The sequence below is a fragment of the Filicampus tigris genome, chromosome 19, assembly GCF_054856515.1.
Source record: "Filicampus tigris isolate MCC_2025a chromosome 19, RoL_Ftig_1.0, whole genome shotgun sequence".
NCBI classification, from domain to species: Eukaryota; Metazoa; Chordata; class Actinopteri; order Syngnathiformes; family Syngnathidae; genus Filicampus; species Filicampus tigris.
In genome coordinates this window covers 6854040-6877500 of record NC_141235.1, presented here as the reverse complement: position 1 = coordinate 6877500, position 23461 = coordinate 6854040, and the positions used below count along the sequence as shown (strand labels likewise).

General features: G+C 42.6%; 5 protein-coding genes across 16 annotated transcripts in view; all 5 read right to left on the bottom strand.

The window, feature by feature from the left end:
* The window catches only part of cbx7b (chromobox homolog 7b), a 4861-nt gene extending 1651 nt beyond the window's left edge, over positions 1 to 3210 (bottom strand). Inside the window, exons 1-6 of one of the 2 annotated variants that reach the window (XM_086017426.1) lie at positions 2496 to 3153; positions 1565 to 1608; positions 1074 to 1139; positions 838 to 904; positions 353 to 689; positions 1 to 295 (exon numbers count right to left, since the gene is read on the bottom strand). The exon at positions 1 to 295 is cut by the window's left edge and continues 1651 nt beyond it. In XM_086017426.1, the coding sequence (XP_085873552.1) occupies positions 93 to 295; positions 353 to 689; positions 838 to 904; positions 1074 to 1139; positions 1565 to 1608; positions 2496 to 2996 (1218 nt within the window). In that variant the 5' untranslated portion in view covers positions 2997 to 3153 and the 3' untranslated portion in view covers positions 1 to 92. Of the gene's footprint in view, positions 690 to 837; positions 905 to 1073; positions 1140 to 1564; positions 1609 to 2495 lie in introns of both variants that reach the window. The other variant, XM_086017425.1, reaches the window with a different exon arrangement.
* A 2271-nt stretch (positions 3211 to 5481) lies between these two features.
* On the bottom strand, positions 5482 to 10936 carry josd1 (Josephin domain containing 1). Of its 3 annotated transcripts, none has more exons than XM_086017023.1 (5): positions 9235 to 10936; positions 8143 to 8796; positions 7938 to 8066; positions 7075 to 7269; positions 5482 to 5858 (listed from the first exon to the last, which is right to left on the bottom strand). In XM_086017023.1, exons 2-5 carry the CDS (start codon positions 8472 to 8474, stop codon positions 5759 to 5761), a joined length of 756 nt encoding a protein of 251 aa, XP_085873149.1. In that variant the 5' UTR covers positions 8475 to 8796; positions 9235 to 10936; the 3' UTR covers positions 5482 to 5758. The 3 variants fall into 3 exon arrangements, with proteins under 3 accessions (XP_085873149.1, XP_085873151.1, XP_085873150.1); XM_086017025.1 differs by having other exon boundaries at positions 5482 to 5854; XM_086017024.1 differs by having other exon boundaries at positions 8143 to 8511.
* Positions 10937 to 11089: 153 nt separating this feature from the next.
* LOC147129196 (GTPase IMAP family member 1-like) lies at positions 11090 to 13981 on the bottom strand. 2 transcript variants are annotated; one of them, XM_086017022.1, is made up of 8 exons: positions 13833 to 13981; positions 13661 to 13752; positions 13359 to 13436; positions 12955 to 13005; positions 12776 to 12826; positions 12634 to 12684; positions 12317 to 12367; positions 11090 to 11875 (listed from the first exon to the last, which is right to left on the bottom strand). In XM_086017022.1, the coding sequence occupies exons 2-8, from the start codon at positions 13704 to 13706 to the stop codon at positions 11139 to 11141; spliced, it is 1065 nt and encodes a 354-aa protein (XP_085873148.1). In that variant the 5' UTR covers positions 13707 to 13752; positions 13833 to 13981; the 3' UTR covers positions 11090 to 11138. The 2 variants fall into 2 exon arrangements, with proteins under 2 accessions (XP_085873148.1, XP_085873147.1); XM_086017021.1 differs by having other exon boundaries at positions 13661 to 13963.
* A 127-nt stretch (positions 13982 to 14108) lies between these two features.
* Positions 14109 to 18531, bottom strand: xrcc6 (X-ray repair cross complementing 6). 5 transcript variants are annotated; one of them, XM_086017018.1, is made up of 13 exons: positions 18388 to 18531; positions 17993 to 18067; positions 17755 to 17922; positions 17532 to 17673; positions 17122 to 17373; positions 16732 to 16918; positions 16458 to 16644; positions 16195 to 16363; positions 15246 to 15407; positions 15045 to 15174; positions 14840 to 14940; positions 14660 to 14773; positions 14109 to 14560 (listed from the first exon to the last, which is right to left on the bottom strand). In XM_086017018.1, exons 2-13 carry the CDS (start codon positions 18035 to 18037, stop codon positions 14361 to 14363), a joined length of 1857 nt encoding a protein of 618 aa, XP_085873144.1. In that variant the 5' UTR covers positions 18038 to 18067; positions 18388 to 18531; the 3' UTR covers positions 14109 to 14360. The 5 variants fall into 5 exon arrangements, with proteins under 5 accessions (XP_085873144.1, XP_085873145.1, XP_085873146.1 ...); XM_086017019.1 differs by having other exon boundaries at positions 17993 to 18071; positions 18388 to 18497; XM_086017020.1 differs by having other exon boundaries at positions 17755 to 17864; positions 17993 to 18071; positions 18388 to 18495.
* An 845-nt stretch (positions 18532 to 19376) lies between these two features.
* The window catches only part of shisa8b (shisa family member 8b), a 30824-nt gene continuing 26739 nt past the window's right edge, over positions 19377 to 23461 (bottom strand). For all 4 annotated transcript variants that reach the window (XM_086017431.1, XM_086017430.1, XM_086017428.1 and 1 more), the window contains one exon: positions 19377 to 21956. In XM_086017431.1, coding sequence (XP_085873557.1) covers positions 21421 to 21956 — 536 coding nt within the window. In that variant the 3' untranslated portion in view covers positions 19377 to 21420. The remainder of the gene's footprint in view (positions 21957 to 23461) is intronic.

Sequence of the window (23461 nt, the reverse complement as noted above, 5' to 3'; positions counted from 1 at the left end):
TCCATCGAGGGCAAGGTTAGTGTTGTGAGCCATCCGCATTTCCGGTCCCGTCCAAGCAAAGAGGAAGCCAGTTCGAAGGCTCGGCTGGCCGCTCATACCTCCAGCCCCCACACTCGGAAGAAGCCCTGGGCCACGCGCGCCTCTCGGAATGTCACGGTGAGAGCGTTGAGGGTGACGTCGGTGACCGTCACCTCTGCCGGGCAGACGACGGGCCTCCATGACGTTTCGGTCATCTCCGCCTCTGTGAGCTCGTCTCGCCCGATAGCTGGGCCCCACATTGCGGCCCGCCTCTGACCTAAGCCAGACAAGAAGAAGAAGAACCTTACATAATTCCTCGCAACTATAAGCGTACCTGCAGTCTTTTCTCTTGTATCCTCAGTCTCCTCGATTATATCCTCTTCCACCTCCTCTTCCTCTCCCAGGCTTTTCCAATCCTCTTGTGCGGGACTCGCCGGCCTGGTGTTAAGGCATCTGCTCTGTGGCCTCCTCTTGTGGTACCGGGACGCCCTCCTCCAGGCAATGTACGATGGGTCCTCCTCCTCCTCCTCTTCCTCCTCCACCTCTTCCTCCTCTTCTTCCTCCTCCTCCTCCTCCGGGAGTAGCGAGCGGGTCAGGGAGAGACGTAGGCGGGGTTTGGGCACGTCCGTGGCCTTGTGAGCGCTGCGAAGGTCCATAGTGTACACGGTGTTCTGAATGCGGTCCAAGGAGAGAATCATTAGCACAACTCACTTCCATTCATCCATCCAGCTGTCCATCCAGCGATAACTCATGTCACGTCATACCTCACTACAAAAGAGCCCTCGTCAGTTCAAAAATATATGAAGGATTAACTTTCACCTGTAACAGGAGTCGTTTGGCCTTGGATCTTTTCCTTCGGTGTCCCAGAGTTTTGTCTCTCTGCTCTCTGAGTAAAGACAAGCACGCTATTAACAGGTGAATACACACAAACCATCCATCATTCTCTCCGTCCATCGTCAATAGAACGTGTCCATGAAGGCCTGTCGCAATAATGACAAAGCGATCACTAGCTCCTTCAAAAGTGACCGAAACAAATAGTTTCCATCAAGTCGTACTTCTCTTCATAGGCTTGGACTAAACGCTGGTCCAGAATGTGTTCCTCAGGTTCCCATGTGCTATACCTATACAAAAAAAAAAAAAAAGGAATAGTTGTAACATTTTTTTAGAGGTCTAGTAAGTCATGCAAATGTCAATCCAATCATCGGACGCTTTATTAGGAACACTGGAACAATCTGAACAATGCTTCGAAAACTGAAAGCGAGTCACAGACACCTTCCCCAAAAGGTGAAGTATTGTACAAGAAACGCATGGAATATTCTATTGTGAATAACTCATTTTGAATTGGCACTGTCAGCGATGACTTCATTGGGTCAATTCATTTTGTTGATCATACGCTGAAGATTTGCATGGCATCGCACTCAAAACTCCACTTCATCAGTCTTACTCAGCAGTGTCTATAGCATGTATGCCATCTTATTTCACGTATGAACGCACGTTTCGTGACATAGATATAGGCACTGAACGTGATCCAAATGTTCCCACTCACTTTGGAGGCCATCCTTTCCATTTCAACAGGTACTCCACGTTCCCCTGCGGAGACAGGAGGTTTTGAAAGCGGCAACAGACAAAGCACTCAGACTTCTGTTACTATATTGCCGCTCTACGACTTTCTCCTACAGCCCAAGACATTAAGCGCTAGTCATCGGGCTTCCTGTAAATGGTGACATCATCGCTTCTTCCAGCTCCACATGCTGTCAAAGGAACACTCGGTTTGGGTTGCGTGATGAAAACGGGAGCACGGTAAGCCACTTGCATGATGATATGCGTTAGAAAAGTTGTTGTATGAAGAATGTTGTATGTTCACATTCATAAAAAAATGTGTACATGTAAAAATCTCCCATTGTTTAAAATAACTACATTGCCAAATTATCTGTTACGATAAAATTCATATCCATCAATATCCATCCATTACAGTAAAACTGGTAAAATTATTGGAACAAATATTACAGGCCTCTTGATCATGTCGGATTGGGTCGGATTATGGGTGACAGTTTGGTTAATCTATTATAAAATAGTGCGAAGTTTTTGGGAAGAAGTTTGGAGAGCAGTTATTGGATGGAGGTAGTGAAATAAATCAGATTAGATGCTACGGGGGCGGGTCCCAGTTTTAGCGCCACGTGACAACATGTTCACTTGGAACATGTTGTATAATAATAATAATAATAATAATGGATAATGCATCCAAATACAATTAGCAAGACAACAACAGGGTCTAAACAAAAAGCTTGGCCAGCTGTTCGTATCCTTCTGAAAGTGGACATGTAAATTAACAGCTGCGCAACAACAAAACAACACCACCATCCTCTTAAAAGTCAATTAGGTAACCAGCTTCGGCTCTTATTAGCATGCTGTCAGAACGTTTGCTCGCGGCGTAATGACATAGTGGTGAAAGGACAAATCTCGGCGTCAACAATTACCTTCCGAACTCTTTTCTTCATGATGGATTCCACGGCGAACACTTGCTCGCCGATGGCTGACAGCTCCATCAAGTGCGCGCCTCGGACCTGCCGGAAAAAAAGTGGCGTCGTTCCGCTACGATCTAAGCAAACGACAGCGGCTGAGAAGTGCCCCGCTTCACCCACTGCCGCCGGGTTAGGGTGGCAATACTTTGAGGCCCATTGAAACGCCACTAACTTGCCCACGCTGGACGTTTTCCGTTGGAAAAGAAGCTGCGACACATCTGCACGCTGCACGGCGCAGCGCGACCCCGTCTCTTTTACGGGAGCGCGCACCCTGTTTTTGGCCGCGCGCGCCCCCCAGTGGTCAGAATAGGAAAACTTCATTAGGTACACCGGCACGTTCTCATTGACGAGGATAAGCTTATCAGAAAATGAATGGATGGGTATTATTTTCACTTTGTTGGTTGCTCTTATTTGTTGGTGTAATTGTGATAACTGCTGCTGTGATAGTCTATACATTTACATGCATCTTTTTCTCTCTCCACCGTCGCACTCCCCTCAAATTTATCTCTGCGTTTCACCTTAAAAGGTAGCAATTGCACTTTCTCGCCAGTAGGTAGCAGTGTTTCATACCATTTTGTGTAGGTAAAGACGCTGGTTTCCTCAGTGACGACAGTTAAAAAAAACAACCTCAATACCAAAATACCCACTTCGGATAATTTCTGTGATTGTGATGGGGCCCCATTATAGAGGACCAAAACTGCCAAAATAAAAAAAATAAATAAAAGTGAAAATAAAACCACATATAAAAAATATATAATTGAAATAAATTAAATATAAATGTATATTTAACTATATTTATTTTGCTACTTTTATTTTTGTATTTATTTTTACTTGCATTTTGTACTATATATATTTTGTTGTTCCTACTTTTTCAATTTAATTTAATTAATTTATTTTTTCAATTATATGTTTTATTTTTACTTTCATATAACACTAATGACTCAACGTAACGCAACTGACAACAGCCACCAAATATGTCTTTCGGAGCAATGGCCCATTTAATACACTCGCACTGCAGCTTTGCAATAAAGTGCAATTATAAACATTTGAAATTTATGCAGAACAAAACCCAAACAAATACAGCGATATTTATAGGATTTCTGTAACTGAACAGTAATATGGATTGCTATGGCAAAAAAAGAAAACATTGTTTTGTGAAAACTCATATGGCATTGGATTTGGACAGAAAAACAATTATTATATAAAAACAAAACCATTGTAAATAACAAAAATCCTTGGCAGCGACAAGTAAAGACATCATTGATGGATTGCTCCTCAAAATTAGTGCTTTGGAATACACACGTGAAACTGACCACTCACCTTCCATGTAAACAAGTTAAGGCCAGTATCGTCCCAAAGACGATACTTTGAACTAAATGATCTCAGAGCTATAATAGTGAATCTCTCATAAGGCTCATTTCAAAATAATACAACCACATGGTACAATTTTTGGTATGGTACTTTTTTGTGTGTTGATGACCAGTCTCTCCACATTATTAGACCAAATTAAGACAAAATTAACATTCTCTTCAAGTTTGACATATTTTGGTGCATATAGTGCATTGTGTTCACTGTAGATTTATCCGTCCAAATGTAAAAAAAAAATAAATGCCAACCTGATGTTCTTCAGATTACAATCGTGAGAAAACGAAAGCTCTCGAACAAGATAAGTAGACATCCAAACTCTGCCATCATCCAACAATTGCAGCAACTAAACGGGCCAAAAGAGTAACATGGTGCCACCTGATGAATAGGAATTGGCTTTTCTATCCGCCGCCTGCCTCACCAACTGCTCCAAAACTTGTGCTCCTGAACTTCCCCGACAGCCACTTTGAATAGTTAACTAAAGCCACGAACGGTCTTCCATACATCACCGTTACATAAAAAAAAAAAAAAAAGCTTTTATGTCCTACTCTGGATTGTTTTGTGCATGAAATTGAAGTGTGCAGACATGGTTCTGCCATTTTAGAATTTGTAAAATGCTTTGCCATATAAGGAGCATTTGTTTGATATCCATCTTAAAGTCCACCCTGGCACCTGGATTAACAAATCAGCACACTAGTAAAATGACCATCTTGCGTGTGCACTAGTAGCCTTTTTTATCAAGTATATCAAATAACTGCAAAACATCTACGGTCCGTGTACTAGTATTCTTTGTGCTCAACAGTAGGACAAGTACGTTACTAGTGAGGTAAACGTGTGCACTACCTGACAACTACAGAATGTGTTACTGTTACTATGAGTGATGCTGTAAAAGTCTAAAAGTTAATGTCTATCTTCACTATTAGTACTAGTAGCACACAGATGTCAACTAGAGCAGTTTTGCCTCATTGGTAACATGTAGTTGTCCAACTAGTGTGCAGAAATATCATACAGTAGTGAAAAAAAGATGACAAGCAAGACAGTTGTTGTACTAGTGCACCGAGTTGCAATGCACTAGTACATGGAATGCTCAACCAGCTTTTCATGTAGTTTGAGGGCAGTAATTACCGCTGTAACATTATTTGATGACTACAGCTTGAAAAGCCAAAACCTCCACGAGCAACTTTTTGGTGGGCGTTGCATTGCTTTGTTGCCGTCTTAAAGCATTTGGTTGGCACAGACTGTACGGTCCGCGGTACTCACTCTCGTCTGCGGCATGTAATAGAAAAAGTGACCACCGACAAGACGAAGCAAACGGGCAGCGAGACGCCGTCACAACAAGGGGGAGGAGGGCACACTTTGGTGAAGTACGGCGGATAAACGTTCCCTCCACTAAAGGAGACTACAGGACAACATTTAGAGTACTCCAGGGACTTTGGACATGTGAATCCTAAAAAAAAAAAAAAAAAAAAAAAAAAAAAAGTATATGTATATATATATATATATATATATATATATATATATATATATATATATATATATATATATATATATATATATATATACACATACACACTGTATAAACCAGCAGATATCAACAGACTGAAAAATAGTCAAGATATGTAGTATAAAAAAAGAGCAGAGATTGAGTAATAAAGAACTGCCCTCCACTAATCCTCCCTGGAAAGTGTTTGCCTTCTTCATTGCTTTGCATCCGTTCAGGAGAGTCCAGCAATTGAGCGTGTAAACAACGCCCCTCCCACCTCTAAACGGGGGGGGGAAAAAAAAAACCCTACCAGTGAATAATCTCAATCAAGCGCAGGGCCAAGCGTGGCTGTGATTGGCCGCCTCATTCCTCAGCTGTCGGACCGCCACGTTTGTCGCGCCTCCACTTCCTCCGACACCACCAACAGAAGTTCACAGTTCTTCCCTCGCAGCTGCTGGCGGAGGAACTTCCTGGTTTGTGGTCAGGATTTACAAGAAAACACAACAGTCTCCGTTAAGAAAAACAACTCTCAGTCCACGTGGGGAAAAAAATCCCAACCAAAAACACAAAGAGCCAAACACTGCTCTGAAAGTCTAGCAGCGCGAAAAGCTTTTTGTATCCAGTTGGGAACGGCACAGTTCAAAGTGCCTGAGCTAACATATTTCCAATGACAGTAGCGTAGTAGGCCCAAGTGTTCATTAAATGTCTTTAACAAATGAAAGGACTGCAGAGTAGAAAAAGCACTTTTTTCGTTTAAAAAAGAAAGTGGCTGTATTTAATGGCTCAGTCGGAGACAAATGTTGCTAAACATTCCAACATGGGCCCAAAACCAATTCAACACAATGAGTGCAAACACATCAATAGAGAAAGTAGCTAGTCCTTTCAAAATGTTATAATAGTTATCTATTTATTTAATTAAAAAAAAGATTAACCACTGAGAATATGATTAAGTAGTACTGTACTTAAAAAAAAAATATATATATATATATATATATATATATACATATACATATAAAGGCCTCCCCTCTATTAAACACCTAGCACTCCTAATACAAGCTACACTTTCATTCAACTCTTTTTTAAATAACTGTTTATTTAACAAAAATAATCATAACCATTTAGAATATGATAAGTCATATTATTAAAAACAAAAACGAACCAAACACAAAACACAGGCCTCCTCCCTAATTACAAAAGCTATTGAGACTAATGAGATTTTAATTTTTGGGAATAGTTTTATTTATTCTATTAATTTAAAAATGCTGAAGATTTAGAATATGAGTAAGCGGTACTGTTTTTAAAATAAAATAAATAAAATGAAAACAAACAAACAACATAAATGTCTCCACTAATAAACACCAAGTTCTCTGCAGTATATTAAAGCCTATATTTTAATTACATATTTTATTATAATTATGTATTCATGGGAAAATATTCAGCATTTAGAATATCATAAAATAGTATTCGCAAAAACAAAAAACAAAATAAAGGTCTAATCTCTAATGAACACCAGGTCCTCTGCAGTAAACCCCTATTTTAATGCAAAATGTTTTGCCGTTATTCACTCGTGAAAAAAGGATCAACCCTTAAGAATATGAGCAAGAATATACAAACAAACAAATAAAAAACAAAAATAAAGGCCTCCTCTCCAATAACTCCCCACAGTTGAGCAATGACAAGCCTCACCTGAGCTCATCTGGACTGCCGATGTGCTGGGGGCCACGCAGCTTGGAGTCCAGGTTGTAGTAGACCCCCGCCACCTCTCGGACCCCAATCCAGTGCTGGCGTTTGAGCGGCAGCTGCAGAGGTCCCCAGCGCAAATTGGACGGAACGTTGAGAATGAAGCCGGTCACGTTGGACAGCTCGATGCTGCCGACGTCCCTGGATGGAACAAAGACAGCGCTTGTGTGTTTTTGTGGCCACCCTTTGCAGTGTTGCTTACCTGATTGATTCGATCATATCAAATGTGATTTCTTGTACAACTACACACAAGCTTTGTATTTGCTCTCATTAGATTGCGCAGATGTGCCTAATGTTCTGGCCTCCTGATTGATTTGTTGTCATGACTGCGTCGAAACAATGAACCACCGGCAAGTTAATTATTGTCACATCCGTCTGTTTTGGCTCAGCCAGACAACAATACGGCTTTTCTGATAACGTTTTACTGAGAGAAGCACATTGATGGTTGGAATCCTTATTACAAAAAAAAAATTATCGAACTGATGAACAACAGAAACTACTCAATATAATCCAGACCCTCCGGATTAGTGGAATTTGAAGCCCAAAGGGGATCACCTCATATTCCCTTTTTGATTCTGGTAAACTGCAACAGATGGGAAGGACAAATGCAGGGGGAAATGCACACCACTACTTAGTCATTTTCATGTAAATAGGAAAAGTATACAAGTGGAAAAAAAACGTTTTTTCAATGTAAATAGTTGGGAAACACTGCCTGAAAGGACCAATGACATACTTTGTACTGACTCTGTGTCAGAGAAACGGCATGTTGCTATCTTTGGCAAGCTACCTTCAATTCCTGCTTCACCCACCTCCTTTTATCCCACCAAACTGCCTCAAAGCCTCGGGTCTGCAAGGCGGCCATGATGACATTCACGTCGTAGTTGCCGTTTCCCAGCACGCTCTTCTTGTGAGGCGTCACCAGAGTGCTGGGCGAGAGCCTGAGCGCGATACGAGAGAGGACTCACATAGGGCGCATTTCATGTGTAAAGAGGAAAAATACTGATGTCTCCCCACCTCTGGTAGATTTCCTGCAAGGTGTCCCGGCTGAAGGCTGACCCGTCCTGGAAGACGTTATTGAGCGCGTGCAGGGCGCACAGCTCCCGCCGCTGCTTCTCGTGGTAAATCGCGGGACGCCCCGCCGAGGTTGGAGGAAGTTGCGGCGTCGTGAGCATGCAAGCGAGGGTGGGAATATCCTGCTGCGGATCCCTGCCCTTGTGCTCCTCCGCTCTCGCCAGCCCACCTCCACATTTTTGCTTGCTGACCTTCCAGGGCATGCAACCCAGCTCCTGAAGGCCCCCTTTACTCTTCCCCTTCCACTCGCCACCTGGATACGGCGTACTGCCCATCCCGCGTCGTTCGCCACACGCCTTCAGGTAGCTACATCTGCATCATGACAAGCATCGCCATGGTAACCACTCAGCTGCCTGGACAAGAGGAGCTTTTTGTTTCCGTTCACAGCTTTATAGAGATACACGGTATGTCTTGAATGGTCAATTTGGAAGGCATGAGAAGTAGTGGAACATAAGAAGGGAATTCTCTCCAAAATTGAAGATTAGGCCTCCTCCGCAGGGACAACTGTCTCCATCCTCAATGTGATTTTGTGTTAATTGCTTCTTCCAGCTTGTGTTTTTTTGTCCTTTGCTCCATCATCAGGCTGCTGAACTTCCACTGTGCATGTGGGAAAACAAAACAATTAACACAAAATAATTTGAGATAGAAACCCCAACAGCAGCAGTTTACGACTTCAGTGATAATCCATTAAGACGAGCACAAATGTCGATTTTGGTCAGCAGACCCGAGCATGGCAACATAAACATCCACAGCAGCTTTGGAGGAAGCTGACTGCTCAGTTAGCTAGCAACAACACACCAGCGCACTCACAGAATCCCAAACACGCACATGATTTGTTTTTCTCTCACGCACAACACCGCTAACAAACCTTCAAAACATACATGTCCAGATTGGAGCCAAACCGCAGCAATGACAGACCAGCCTGTCTCGTGCCAGCGCGACGTGACAATGTTGTCTTGAGCAAACAACCCCTAGCGCCTCCTCTCGATTTTTTCTTACGTTTAGTAACTTCTTTTTTGGGCGGCGACAACTTACCAAACCTCTTGCGTCCACTCCCGACTGACTGTCGCACACAGCTTTGAGGGCTAAAAGCGGACTGTGTTGTTTTCCTCAAGGCAGTTGTCTCCTTTGTCTTTTGTCACTTTTCACCAAGTGGCTCCTCTGTGGTGGCTGCGTCTGTCGGCGCGCATGCGCACTGGCCTCACTCCGGCTCCATGTTGCCGTGACTGCGTGCGTCACTCAGCTGAGGGAGGAAAGAAAAGTGAGCGAGCAGGGCCGAACCACACCTTTCCACCTTATTGTTTCAATGTTTTCGCGCAATCAAAGTCGTTATCCACAGTCTTTTTTGTTTTCATTGTGCACCCAAAAACTATTCACGCTACAGAACAGAAGGCCAAAAAAATAGCTATTAAGTCATTTCCGAGAAAGTCAAGCATCTGCCCTAAAACTGAATTGGGACTGCTGAGAGACGAGCTCTCACATTAATGGGTTACGTAGTCAAGCAAATGATTTATTGTATGGCTGCAGAGAACCCAAGCATTCATGCGTGTGCAGTTGTGGCTGGACTAAACACCAGAATCACTGACCTACTTTTACAACCTAAATTCTAATATTTGGTCCATGAAATTGAATCAATGCGCTCCCAACAGGTTATACTCTTCATTTTATAGCTTTTGTCTTTGGATGCACTCCTTCTCATGTCTGTGGATTGTTTGGCCAATCAGATTTCAGCCTCTATATGCTGCCATGTCAATGTAATCTGTTCAGGTCCTTCAGAATCATTTGGCCTAAGTCATTTAAACAATATGAAAAAAATAAGACTGTTTCTTAAAGGGGAAGTCAACCCAAACATTTTCTTTGCAATAATATGTTCTATGTGCCTACACTAGTCACAGGAAACACAGGATTCTGGTTGATATTGCATTTGTACAATATGAGTTAAGTAGCAAAATCCACCCGTTTTTAGCCATCTCAAGGGGTGGCCATTTTGTCACTTGCTAACTGGAAATGACATCACAGTTGGTCAGGGCTCAACGACCAATCACGGCTCACCTGTTTTCTGAATTTGAGCCATGATTGGTTGTTACCTGAGCAACTGTGATGTCATAGTCAATCGACTGTAATATTAAAAATTTAAAATAACATTTAAGCAATAGCATCAAAATAATTGTATGAAAGCTGAGTCAAGCGTTTTGTCAGGCATTCACACACTCACTTTGCTGTTGCGCGGTGACAAATGTAAACATTTGCATTTTTTATTTGTACTATACTATCATACCAGTCAGGGATTTCACTAAATGAACTGCCCATTTAGTTTTGGCTCCAGACATGTTTTTGATGACGTTTTCCAAGTGACCATCACAGGGGATTTTCCAAAAGTTCAGCCTGCCTGGCAAAAGAATCATGTGAGTAACCTTAAAGTGGCATTTCAGCTGTCTTTCCACAAAGTAAGAGCAGCACCAAGCCTTCTCTTGTTTACCCACTGCACATAGCACGGCCTCTGTGTAGCTAATCATCATAGCAATGTGGTGTGAAACTGTTGGAATGTAATCTCCAACATGACGCATCTTTCCCACTCCCCAGCCAGCTCGAAAGACAACGTCATGTGTAGTGCAAAAATAGTCAGTAGAAGCTGTGCGTTTTGCTGGATTAACTTCTTGCAGATCATTTTAAATTGCAGGTCTTAGCACACTAAATAGGGGCTTTTTTGTGTGATTACCATACAATTTATGATTTAAATTAATCTAAATTCCATATTTAAACATTTTTTTTAAAACCTCATTAAGAAATGACACCCCTGCTGTGTGTGTGTGTGTTAATACGTATAGTTATAACACCATGAATGGCATCCATAAAAACAAACAGAGATAATATATTGTCACGCTCATCATTATTTTTTGAACATTTTCATTTCATAGCAACGTTAAGTATCACATTATCTACACATGTTCCAATTTTCTGCCCAGTGCAGAGGTCATGTCAGCCAGCAGCCCCTCTCTGGCCTGTTCATCCATCCTCTGCAGCTCATGGACAAAATGTCCCCGGAGACCCTTGAGCTCCAGGACACGCCCCACCAGCACCCGGCGTGTCACCTTCTGCTCCTCCGGGGTCCGATCCGGCCTGGTGTCCAGCAGCTCGGGTCTCTGCCCGCACAGAGACGTCATTGTGTTCACGCCGCCGGTGTCCGTATTCAGCAGCCGCTCCAAAGTGTGCCGACGACCCAGGTGGTCGGCGTGGGTGAGCACGGGGATAACGTGCTCTCGGATGCCATCTCCAAACAGTTGCAGTGTAGCTTGGATCACTTGCATAGCCTCCTGGTTTGTCACCTTGCCGGAGCGGGGCGCCTGCATCACCAGCAGGACGGCGTGAGGACCTGGAGCGGCTAGCTGGACGCTTCTCAGAGCTTCTTTGGCTCTCGTGATTCTACCCAACGACGGACCCAATAGATCCGGCGTGTCGATCACGGTAATTTCTCTACCATCCACTACGGCCCTTCTTATGGTGCTCTCGGTGAGAGGTTCCTCTGGTTCTTCTGCCCAGCATTCCAACAAAGTGTTTACCACTGATGTGCGTCCACCACCAGCGGGGCCCACGACGATCAGTCTGAGGCCTTCTTTTAAAGGGCTGGAGAGGTTCAGTCTCATGGTCTCATTCTCCAAATACCCTTCACTGGAGCCTGTAGAGATGACAACACCGCCATTGTTTTTGATACTTAAAATAAAAAAATAGCACTATATTGGATGTATAAATAATAATAAGAATAATAAATTCTCATTTTGTATTTGTGTTTGACTGTTTTGTCCCATTCAGAAAATGTCTGAAAGTGCCTTATAATTTCATAATAAATACTTACTTTAAACAAAACGATTATCATACAAAATAGGAGGCAGGTATATTTTTGCACTTACGTGCAGATTGATTCCCTGCTCTGTACGTAAGAAAATATGACAAGCTTTTTTCACCACAGCACCATCTGCTGGATTTAAAGGGACACTGACCCCACAAATTGCCATTTGTTTGAAATGTGATCAAAAATGACATTATTGCATTCTGTTGTATTTGGCAGCATGAAAGTAGATAAAGCAGAAAAGTCTGATTGTAAAGAACAAGAACTGACCTGTGATGGCTCTGATGACAGGAAGCATCCAATGGAATTTGGAGAAAAATGCTGACAGAGGATAGATACATTATTTGGGTTACTATCACATGTCGTCAATTTTGGCGAAGCGGCGGGAGCCCACAAAAATTTCAACTGATTTATCTTATGGGAATGTGTATTTTCTCCACTTTTAGTGTTAATAGTGTGTTTTATTTCTCAGTGTATACAAAAGTAATTACACTGATTTGGTGCTGAGCTGCTTCTAAAAGAGCACACATTACACAAGTAATTAAAATGACAGAGACTACAATGACTGGAAATGAAATTGGATTTACCTTTGAAAAACTTCCAAATTCGAGACAGCAATTTACACAAGCTCTGGATTCCTACAAGACAAAACATAAAGGACACGTCGTTTATGTTGCTGCTGTCTGCCACAGTAGGAATTTATTGCCAGATTATTGTTGCTTGTTGTACCTCGCAGGGTCCCCACAATGCGGCTCACCCAGCCCCAAAGAGCTGACAGACCTGAGCAACACACACACACACACACACACACAAACACGAGTGACAACATGGTCAGCACTCTCACGATGGACAGAACGTACAGTTCTCAATGTGATAGTAACGCTAGAGCGCAACTGGAGTAAACGCACCAGTCAAAGAGCAGAAGAGACGAATTGGCCATCGAATCAGTGCAGGAAGGGCTGCAGGACAATTAAGACAGCTTGGCTGAAAACATTGCTCAAATGCTTTAAAAGTATGTAACGCTAAATATTTCTATCGCAATTCAGGTTGTCCCCACTTTTACAGAAGCACCCAACTTCACAGCTTAGTTGTTAGTGTATTTGATGACATTTTCACTTAGGGGTGTACTCACTTTTGTTGCCAGGGGTTTAGACATGGTTAGGGGCCTATTGGTTATTTGAGGGCACAATAGCTGTATACGGACTAAAGTGTAATTTCTTCATTGATAACATGACAGTTAGTGTGATTTATTTGGCAGGGAATCTTTTAGCCTTTCCAAAGAAGCTAAGCGGTGTGTCATCGTGTAACTGACTCTGTGAGAATCTGTACAGAAGATACCCCACCACGGTGTAAGCTCCCATCTGGGCATTGCTGCTGCTCAGCCACCAGCCTAAAGAAAGAAATAAAACATATCAAGTGCATCATGTACATGGCTTTACCCATTTTCTCCTACATGTTTCCAGAACAGTCAAAGCTATTTTCGCTACAATGAATGTGGCCAAATTCACATTTCCTCTTACTGTCACTTCCTGCAGAACAAGTATCCCAATACCTTTGCCCACATTTCTCATTTAAGCATGAATATCGTTCAGCCAAACAAAAGTAGTGTTTTACCTGGACCTCCATCCTCAGTGTTGCCGGTTTCACATTTACAATCCATTTCTCAAGCAGACTGCTGACCCTTGAACACAACACAACTTGAGTCTCTGAAAGCACACCCAGACTTAAGTTAAACATTCATTTGAAAAGATTAACAAGCAGATAAAAAAAAATCGTTGAAACTTGCCGAGCAGTTGATAAATAAAAAAAAAAAAAATCGACCTCCTCCTCCTTTTAGTAAGTTAAACTTTGATCACACTTTGACTGTGATCTTTTCTTTGCCTGCGCAGGCCTGCCCCCAAAAAGGACACACACACACACACACACACACTGCTTATGTCAACGCGCTGTGCAGCCAAACAATGCGGTGGTATGCTGCTCACATTGCGGCCTTTCTTTCATTGAACACACCTTTGTGGGACAAGTAGAACTGGAAATGTTACAATGATGTATGGCACTGCAGTTCATGTGGAGTAATACAAAATTTTATTTTTGCAAATGATCATGATGACGACACATGATCACATGCCGGTGCGTTTTTTTTTTGTTTGTTTTACAAATATGTGGCTACATTACTGTGGCATAAACATGCTGATTCCAGATGTAGTCCTAGCAAGCAAACAAGGAATTTTAAGCAACCCTGGAAACCAATTTCAGTCATCTAAAGTGATGAAAAAAAGTCAAATGAAAATGAGCACATTTAGTCACAAAAGCCTCATGTGGCCAGTTTGTCAATCAGAGCATCCATCAGCTCCTGCTTCTTGGTGCCAGTGGTCCGAATGCCAAACTGCTTGCAGGCCTCCTTAAGCAGTGGCACAGTCATCTTTCCCAGAGTGCCTTTTTCTATGTGCGCTCTCAACTCATCTTCTGATACCTCCACTTTGGGCTTCTTCTCTGCTGTACCGCCAGCTTCTGCTTGAAGTCAACAATGAAATCAAAAGGAAGATATTCTACATACTTGTACAAGTCAGAAACAACCACCACAAATAGTTTGCGGATGACTTAATTGCTGACCTGCTTTGCGTTTAGCTGGTTTGCTGTCTGGGTTGTAGTCTGCAGGGTAGACAAGATCCTTAAACTCCTGGACCAGAGGACCCAGAAAACGGTCAATCTGGTCCACCTTTGGCACTGAAAAAAACACCGCAATAGAAATGAGATGTCAGCTTGACAGAAGTTAGTGTGGCTTCGTCTTACTGATGAGGTCCTCTATGTCGTCTGGAGCTATCATATCCAGAGCCAAGGCCTCCAAGTTCCGGTAGTGTTGCTGGATGACGGGATTCTCAAAAGCCTCACTCCTGCATGATGTTTAAAAAAAAAAAAAAAGATGTAAGTGCTGTGTCAAAAATTCAGTTTTTATCTTTTTAAAGATAATAATGGTATTTTCTACAGAGTCCCTTACCTGTACTTAAAGCGCAGCTTTTGGACAACCTCCCTCATCTTGTCCACCTGCGTTGGCGACGCGCACGGAGTCTGCGGGGGATCCAGATTCCGCAAATCATCAGCATACGGCAGGTAAATGACATTAAAACCTGTTGAAATAAGATGATGATGATTGCCCTGCAATGCCTGCTTGCCCTCATTTGCGCTGGCAGTGTAGTACCTGGTGGCGTGATTTGTACCTTCCCCTCGTCTACCTCCTCCTGCTGAGGCACCAAGGCAACAAATCGAGGTGGGCAATTTCTGCGGGAAATGCAGCGGCACAGAGCAAAGACGTTCCTCTCGATGCACTTGGTCAACAGTGCTGAGAAAAGACAGGAGCTTCCTGGTGAGGAAAAGCAGATTATTTTTATATTCTAAATGGAAATAACCTGATGTCTGCATGCATGCGTTCATAAATGAATACACACAAAAAATTAGGGCTGAACAATGAATTCAATTCATGGTTCTGTAACGATGTTCATCTTGTCTTCTTATTCGTGAAGTGGGTTAAAGTTTATTTTTTTCGACAATGATCTTCTTATTTTAGTGAAGAGAAACGAGGAAGCAGTGACAGCTTCGAGGAAGGCTGCAGTGACAGCCGAAACTGTCAGCACTGTAAGAGAGTTTTTCTCTTCACTAAAATATGAAGATCGTTGTCAAATAAAAAATAAACTTTAATCTACTCCATATCATGGTTCATTTGCCGTTATTTGAAGCCTAACATCTATGGATAACAAATCTGTTCTTGTTTGTTGTAATGAAGACGACTATTTCTTATTTTTGTTGAAAATACATCACCTTGAAAAAAAAAAAATCACAATCGCAATATTGAGGATTAAAATAAAAATATTGTCGCTGTCATGTGAAAAACACTTATCTCCATTTTTTCATGGTGTTATTTTTACATGAATCATATTTCCACGTTACAGACATCACATCAAAATGAAAATTAAAAAAGTTTTCAAAATTGGACATAAGTGTTTTTCACAGGACAGCGACGATATGAATCTTCTGATAGACTCGAGATTTACTACTAAAAAAATAAAAACAATGGAACATCTGCAAAAAAAACAGCAAATCATAAAATTATGAAGTGCATATCAAAACAATGAATAAACATCGGCTGTTACCTTTCACCTGGTCCTCCTCGGGATAGAGGAAGACGGCGGGACGAATATGGTGGTGCACTTTGAGCTTTTCCATGGCTTTGAACCCGATCAAAAACAAACCGGGATCATCAAACTTCTTGATGGCGTCCACCTCATCTTTCTCCATCACAATCTGCTTGTTACCATACACCTGCAACAGGGAGAGGGCACATTCCTCTTAAAAAAATAGACTTACTTAAACTTTTTAAAAAAAATAAAAAAGTTGTTGATTGCTGTGCTCCTACCTGGGCTTTTTTTATCTCACTGGGCAGCAACAGGCTTCCTGTTTGAGTATGGAAGGTGCGGGTTTTGCTGCGGACGGGCTCGTTATTTTCCCTGTACAGCCTGATGGCGCTTGGTTTCCGAGCAGTCACTGCAACGGCGTACATTCCCACTGCGACATTTACACCCTCACCGAGACACAGGTTGAGCCTAAAGATAAGCGGGAGGAAAGAGCGAATCTACTAAAGAAAGGCACAAATGCGAAACGCAACGCATGGAGTCGGAAATGCAACCTACCTGGCCATCCTTCTCTTTTTTTGCTCTTTGGCCCGCACCCTCCTCTGGAGGTCTTCCAGTTTCTCACAAGGCTCGTGCTGCAGGCCCAGCTCACTCTCATCCTCCGGCGGACTCACGACGTCACGGAAGAAGAGCGAGACGTCGAAGCCGCCCGCTTTCATCAAGTGCATTAGCTCGATGACGACGCCTGAAACATAAAAGGAATACAAACGTATTAGGGCACGACAGGAAGTGAATGTATGCACGGCTTACAGGTGGCAAACTCAGATCCGGCTCCCCGCGTCAATTTTTCCTTCAATGTTGTCATATGATGGGGCAATTATTGGATTTTCCACACAGAGCACATTAGGTAAAGAACAATAAGTCAAGCATTTGCTACTTGGGACTCACCAGTTTCTCTGAGGTCACTGGCTTGTGTGCGAGCCTGTCGATCTTTGACACTATCACCCCCGTGTGGTTGATCCCTGCAAGTGAAGATGAAGAGGCGTTTTTGCCCCAGCCGCAGCTTGCAGTCCCGGTACAGATTGGCACAGCACCACAGGGCGTCGCACAATGATGTTTCGTCACTGCCCATTGTCTCCGCTGCCAAAAGGGCACCCTTTTCCCCCCGTAGTGCATCCACCTGCTGCACTCGCTTCGCACCTGGCCAGATGAATTGCATGTACACGGAGAGAGCGGTAGTTAGAATGAATCAGCACGACCTTGAATTGACACCTTGAAATGGCAGCACATCCAATATAATAATGAGTATATAATACAAACATTGATTCAAATGTTTACGAGCTGATGGAATGTCTCACCAAGTTCGCTCAGACTGTGGTAGACGTAGACATGCTTGAAAGAGTTGGTTGGGTCTTGGCTCTTCTTCGTACCATAGAAAACCAACGCTACTAGGTCTCCAGGACTACTTATGATCTTTCTGGTGTACACGCTGCGCACGACCTGCAAGAAACAAAACACCTTTGAGGATGCGGCATACTGCATGTGCAGGATGGAAGCATACTGCGTGGATGAGTTACTTACTTGCATGGTCATGTCAAAATTAGACGGCTCCCCATCTTCTGCTTTGATGAACATTTCCTTTGACGCATCCACCAGGAAAACCAAACAGTCTCTCCCTGTGACTTTGTAATCTATGGCGTAAACATTTGCCCGTTTTTCAGCATACAGCAAACATGTATGCGATACATTCTAAAACGCACAGAAAAGAACAGAATTCAAGTGTTGACTGCAAAGATGTGCAGTACATTTATTATCATACCTTCTGGTTGCTCTCCTTCCTCCTGTGCTTCACCGTCATCCTCATTCTGGAAGTAGGCGTTCCACTCTGCCATGTCTGTCTCATGTTCAAGAAAGGCGCAAAAGAATGACTAATAACATTTCTCCTTGTAGCTTATCCTAAAATCTTAAGCGTAGTGCTAGTACAAGGAGCTTCACAACTAACTGAGCGATGTTCACGTGACGGATCAAGTCCATTCTTGCAATACGAAGTATGCTAGCTAGCTAGCTTCTGATTAGCCACCAAAGCATTATCACATTTAGACGTGGTTGCGATACAGACTCAATTAGTCTACTGGGACACAAAACCTATTCAGTTTAAACAGATACCCTGTTTTTTTCATTCAAGTAATTATGTAAGACAGTGAAATCACTTACCGACTTCACAATAAAGATTTGAATTCCAAGCAGTCCAGCCAACTATTATTGACCCGACTAGTTGTGCATGTTGCACGCGCCTCGTCGTTGATTGGTTAGATTTTGGCCAACCAGGAAACCGACCAATCATATGACAATAGGCGGGGTTATGTTCCCTGGAGGGTGTTTCAGGAAGTCATTTATTTTGACCTAGTAAATTGATCCATTTTGAAAACACTTAATTCAGTGTACAATTTGAACCAACCGCAACAGATTCATTAAAGAGATTTTATTCTAAATGTTTTGTTCGATTAAAACATCAGGAAAAAAACGGCACCTTCTGCCGTTTACTTCTTGTAAAATTAGAAACAACCACAAGGCGCCAGTGTAAGCGCAGAATTGAACATCAGTTTTCATTGTTGCCTCACACGTCATAGGTTCATCACTGACAAGCGCCTTTCTTGTGAAGCTTGCTTCTCTCTCGTCAAATTGTTAGACAGTAGATTTGATTAAAGTGTGAATGTAAGTGTAAAGACCGAGCTCGCCCTCTGATGGATTATCTGTATTAGCAGGCCGGACACTATCAAACAATCCTTGACATGTCCATCAAACGTCTTTTATTGAAAAAAAACCAAACTAAAATCATAAAGCAAGTCTACGTCATCTGGCTGACCACTACCCCCACTTGACCCCACTGCAAGTGGACTGTAGCGGCTAAAGTGCACACAATTCTTGAATCTGCACCTTTATTCAGCCGTTTCCACAATGCGTTCTCACTTGGAACCACTCTTTAAAGTTCCATGAAATTCATTATGGAGTGCGAAATCTTGTTAACTAACAACAAAATGTCTTTCCCTAATGCATTTCTGCTTGGTGGCATTAATAAACCAACACCATCAACACTGTTGTGTTTATGCTATTATTAGTGAGCTGGTGAAGAAGTGAAGTCTTCAGAAAGAGCCAGCATTTCTTTGATACATGTACACAAACAAACTCCAGAGTGGTTTTTTTCAATCTTTAATGATTTCGCTTTTTTAAAAAGTTGCATCGGTTGCTGTACAGTTTCTTCAAAGAGCAGTGTTGTGACTGCTGCTTCGTTTTTCTCGGATAAAATACTGCATGTTTTTGCTACATTGGATGTCATCAGTACATGTTAGGATTACTTGGTTAACATGGCTGAAATCACATTGTTATACCTGTATTATATTTCCACACTTGCTGCAACTGTTTGAGATGCTACAAATGTTACACATACATCAGGGAGCTTTTCCCTTTGTCCTTTATAAACAATTTGTATTTAATTTTCCATAATGCATGCTTTTTTTCCTTGTGCACATTGGCCACTGTCACTCCTGCAGACTGTGACACTCCCAAAGACCCTCAATTTTTTTGACAACCTGTCCACTTTGTTGTTATCTTTCTAGTGCCATATTTAAATTGTGCCACTGCATTTTTGTCATAAAAGCCACTGGAGTAAGGTACAGGCCTACTTTAAAAAACTCACTTGCACATTAAGGAAAATGCACATTGATGCTAGATGCTCCGTGCATCAAATTTCACGTTACGTGTACAAATAAATAAATTCTGTTAGACTCTGACATCAACTACAATAAATTCTTAGAAATAAATACTACATAAAAGCCCTTTTCCAACTAATTGTATACAAAATTTACAAATCTTCACATTGAGTTTTACAAAGCAAATAGATTTTCACAAAACGTTACACAAATCCCCAAAATGCCATGGCTAAAAAAAAAAGACAACAATTTAAATAAAGCAGTTACTGGGTGAACAAAAATGCATGATTATAGACGCTTAACAACATAGATTTGATTTGATAAGCATCAACTGCATATAAAACAATTTCTATCAAAACCAGAAGGTCCTTACAATAGCATCCCAAATCAAAAAGCAAGAAATGAAGCACTGTTATGGATTTATTATTTTTTGGGGGCTGTGTGTGTGAATTTGGCTCATTTACAGAATAGGAAGTTCAGAACTGTTGCTCGTTGGCAGCGGCATGTGGATCTACATGGTGTCTTTTGCTATCCAAGCTTCAGTAGTGTTTAAAGCTCCAGGCTTGGAAATGCCTACACATATTTCTCTGCAACGGCCCGAAGGCGGCAAAACAACACGGGAGTGTCCTCGCAGGTCCACACACACCGAGTTATGACCCAGACAGTTCAGTAGAGAGAAACTCAGATTCACAGTGACTCGTTGCCTTTCCTTCCCCTGAGGAAGGAAAACATCGTTTGTTTTCTATTTCTCTTCTCTCCTTTCTCTTCTTTTCTAAAGGGTCCAAGCCCGTGGGCGCTTACGAGCTCCCTTTCCTCTTCGCCCCCTCCAGGCTTCTCGATGGAGCTTGATGGGGGTTGACATGATGGTGGCATTGTCCTCACCGTTGAGTTAATGTCACCCCGGGGCTGCTGTCCCTGTATGCTTGGCCTGATGGCACCAAAAGCAAAACACTACATAGCGGAGAAGGGACGGGAGAGTACGAGAGCCAAGCAAAAGGTACGCGGGGGAGCCAGCTGTGCATAGAGGTAGACAATGAGATGTAAAGTACTGTATTTCTTTTTCAAGGACAATAGGTTCGGTGAAGCATCTACAAAAGTGTTACATACAGCCGATCGTATTCTAACAAGGTGATAACTTAATTGCAAAACGCCTTAATGCTTTTTTTTTTTTTTTTTGTCAAGCCCCATAAAAAGTTAGCACAAGCCCTGCTCTGGGTCTCTGCGCCAAAGACTGTGACAGTAGCTGAAGTAGTTGAACTCCGAGGATTTGTGACGGTGGTCTGAAGGAGCCTGAGTGGTTTTCAAGTAACCTTGCTATATTTCTTCCCAGCTAGTCTACACAATTTCACCAAAATACAATATGCTTATTGGTTTCTAAAGTTCATCTCTGTTTTCCGTTTGCCAGACGTTCTTGACTCCCTTAATCTTATCTGTAAATTCTTTCTCCACACCTCACATCTCGGGCTGCCAATCCCAAACTCTGGTGTTTTCCCTATCACCAGCTTTCAGAATTTGAAACTGCGGCAGGCCACATCGCTCAGACTGTGACTTCGGTGGAACTGTGTGTGGAGTAGTTCTTTTGCCTGGTGTGTTGGTAGTAAGTTGGATGAGGAGGGTGTTGCATGTGGAAATGCACGCCGTGCCCGACCGCACCTCCCGCTCCGCCTCCTGCGTACATCCCTCCGCAGGGCTGGCTGAAAAGATCCGGCATGTTCTCAATGCTCTGCTGCCGACGGGTGGAGTAGCCGTGTCTCCAGTGGGAGGCGTGCGTGGGCCCGGATCCCGGGGCCGAGCTCTGCCTTTGGACGTGGCGACCGACCGGCTCCCAGGCTTTAAAGGCCGAGCTGGACAGCTGTGGGTGCGTGGTGGTCTTTGGCAGGTGGGTGTACTCCAGGTGGCTGGAGGGGATGGAGATGGAAAGGGGAGCGTGGAGGTCGGACTGCGACGGAAGGTGCTGGTGGATGTACGACTTCTCTTTGGGCTGCACTGGCACCGGCTGAAAGGAGGGCGCCCGGTAGTGGGCAAAGTCCATGAGTGGGAAGCTCTTGTAGTAGCTGTGAGATGCACTGTCCGCTGCGAAGGAGGAAGAAGGCAATGAAGATGAGCACCTTGCGTTGTTGTTGCTCTGATAGTCGTCCGATAGTCATCTAATTAAGATTCCCCCGCCCCACCGATTTAATATGCGATTATTTTCTCAAGGTCCTCTTCCCATGTATATTTTTCAACAAACGAATGAATCTATATTACACTAACTTGACTTGACTTGTCTTTGAAGCGTTCACAACAACAACTTCACAAAATTCAAACAAACAAGTGTAAAGTGTAAACTTGAGTCAGTAAGTGAAATTAAAATAATAGTGCGAACAAATCTGCGGCTTTATCACTTTAGCTTTTCCTGCCTCATGAAACAAAATGGAATTCTGAAGCATGACCTTGGCGGTTTTGTTGTATTATGACTGAACTGGTAAAAAAAATAACTTGCAATATAGCCTCAGGAGCGATCACGTAACATTTGGTCACTTTCACATTTTTTTTTTCTACTTCAGAGTCATTTTCAATTTGTCACAGTCTGATGCAGTTCTCGGTCGGATGCAGATGTAACCTAAAATGGACCAAGTGTGTAAACCGAGTGTTGAATTGTGGGAGCACTGTTAAATCATATGTATACCTGGCCTCAAGGTATACAAGACTGTATTTCTGACATTTTTCAAGAAAAAGTTAAAAAAAGTAACTGATGATATGTATTACCTTAATTCATCTTTAGTCTGATGCCCAAGGACAGACGCTAGATAATGTGATGAAGAGACATGGCAGACATTTAAAGGTATGTGTGCCAGGGTGTGGTAATGTGGCAATGGTGCTTTATAAATACCCTCGCCCAGAGTCCTGTGTGCGCGTGTGTGTGTGTGCGTGCGCATGTTTACGTATGTGTCATGGGATGGCATGAATGTCAAGAGAATTATATAAATTAAGTAAACACTAAGGTTATCGCTGCAAGCTTTCTCACCTTCTGAAGTGCATTTTTTAACGTGCAGCATCTTTTGTTGTAAACCATATATTTTTAAACCACATTTTTCCACATACTTGGGAACAACCAGGGCACTGTAAATACATAAATCCCAGGCCAAAGTCTCTGTATTTCAAAGAATTAACCAGAATAAATGTGAATTTAAAAAAAAAAAAAACACCTACTGTAACCTACTACCTGAAGCCAAAGCATTAATAGAATTTTTTTCAGATGCTTTGAATCATATCACTACTTCATAATTACTCAAGTGCGCTCAGCAGCAGCGCCATTTGCGAATATGAAGTCGTATTTACAAAATCTACAAAGTAAACATGTCAGAGGAAACGTGCACTAATTAAAAAGCGTGTATCAACCGAAACTAAAAATATGGGCAGAAGGCAGTTGAAAAAGGGCATTTGTGCAGAGGATAGCGATGATAAAGGTTAATAAAATCCATCTTGTCAAGCGGAGATTTGCCTTTGGCTCAATGGCGCGCCTGAGGCTGGAGGCACTTCTATGTCCTGCTACACCAGCTCGAGGACAACAACAGGTTTTGCATACGTGACCTTTA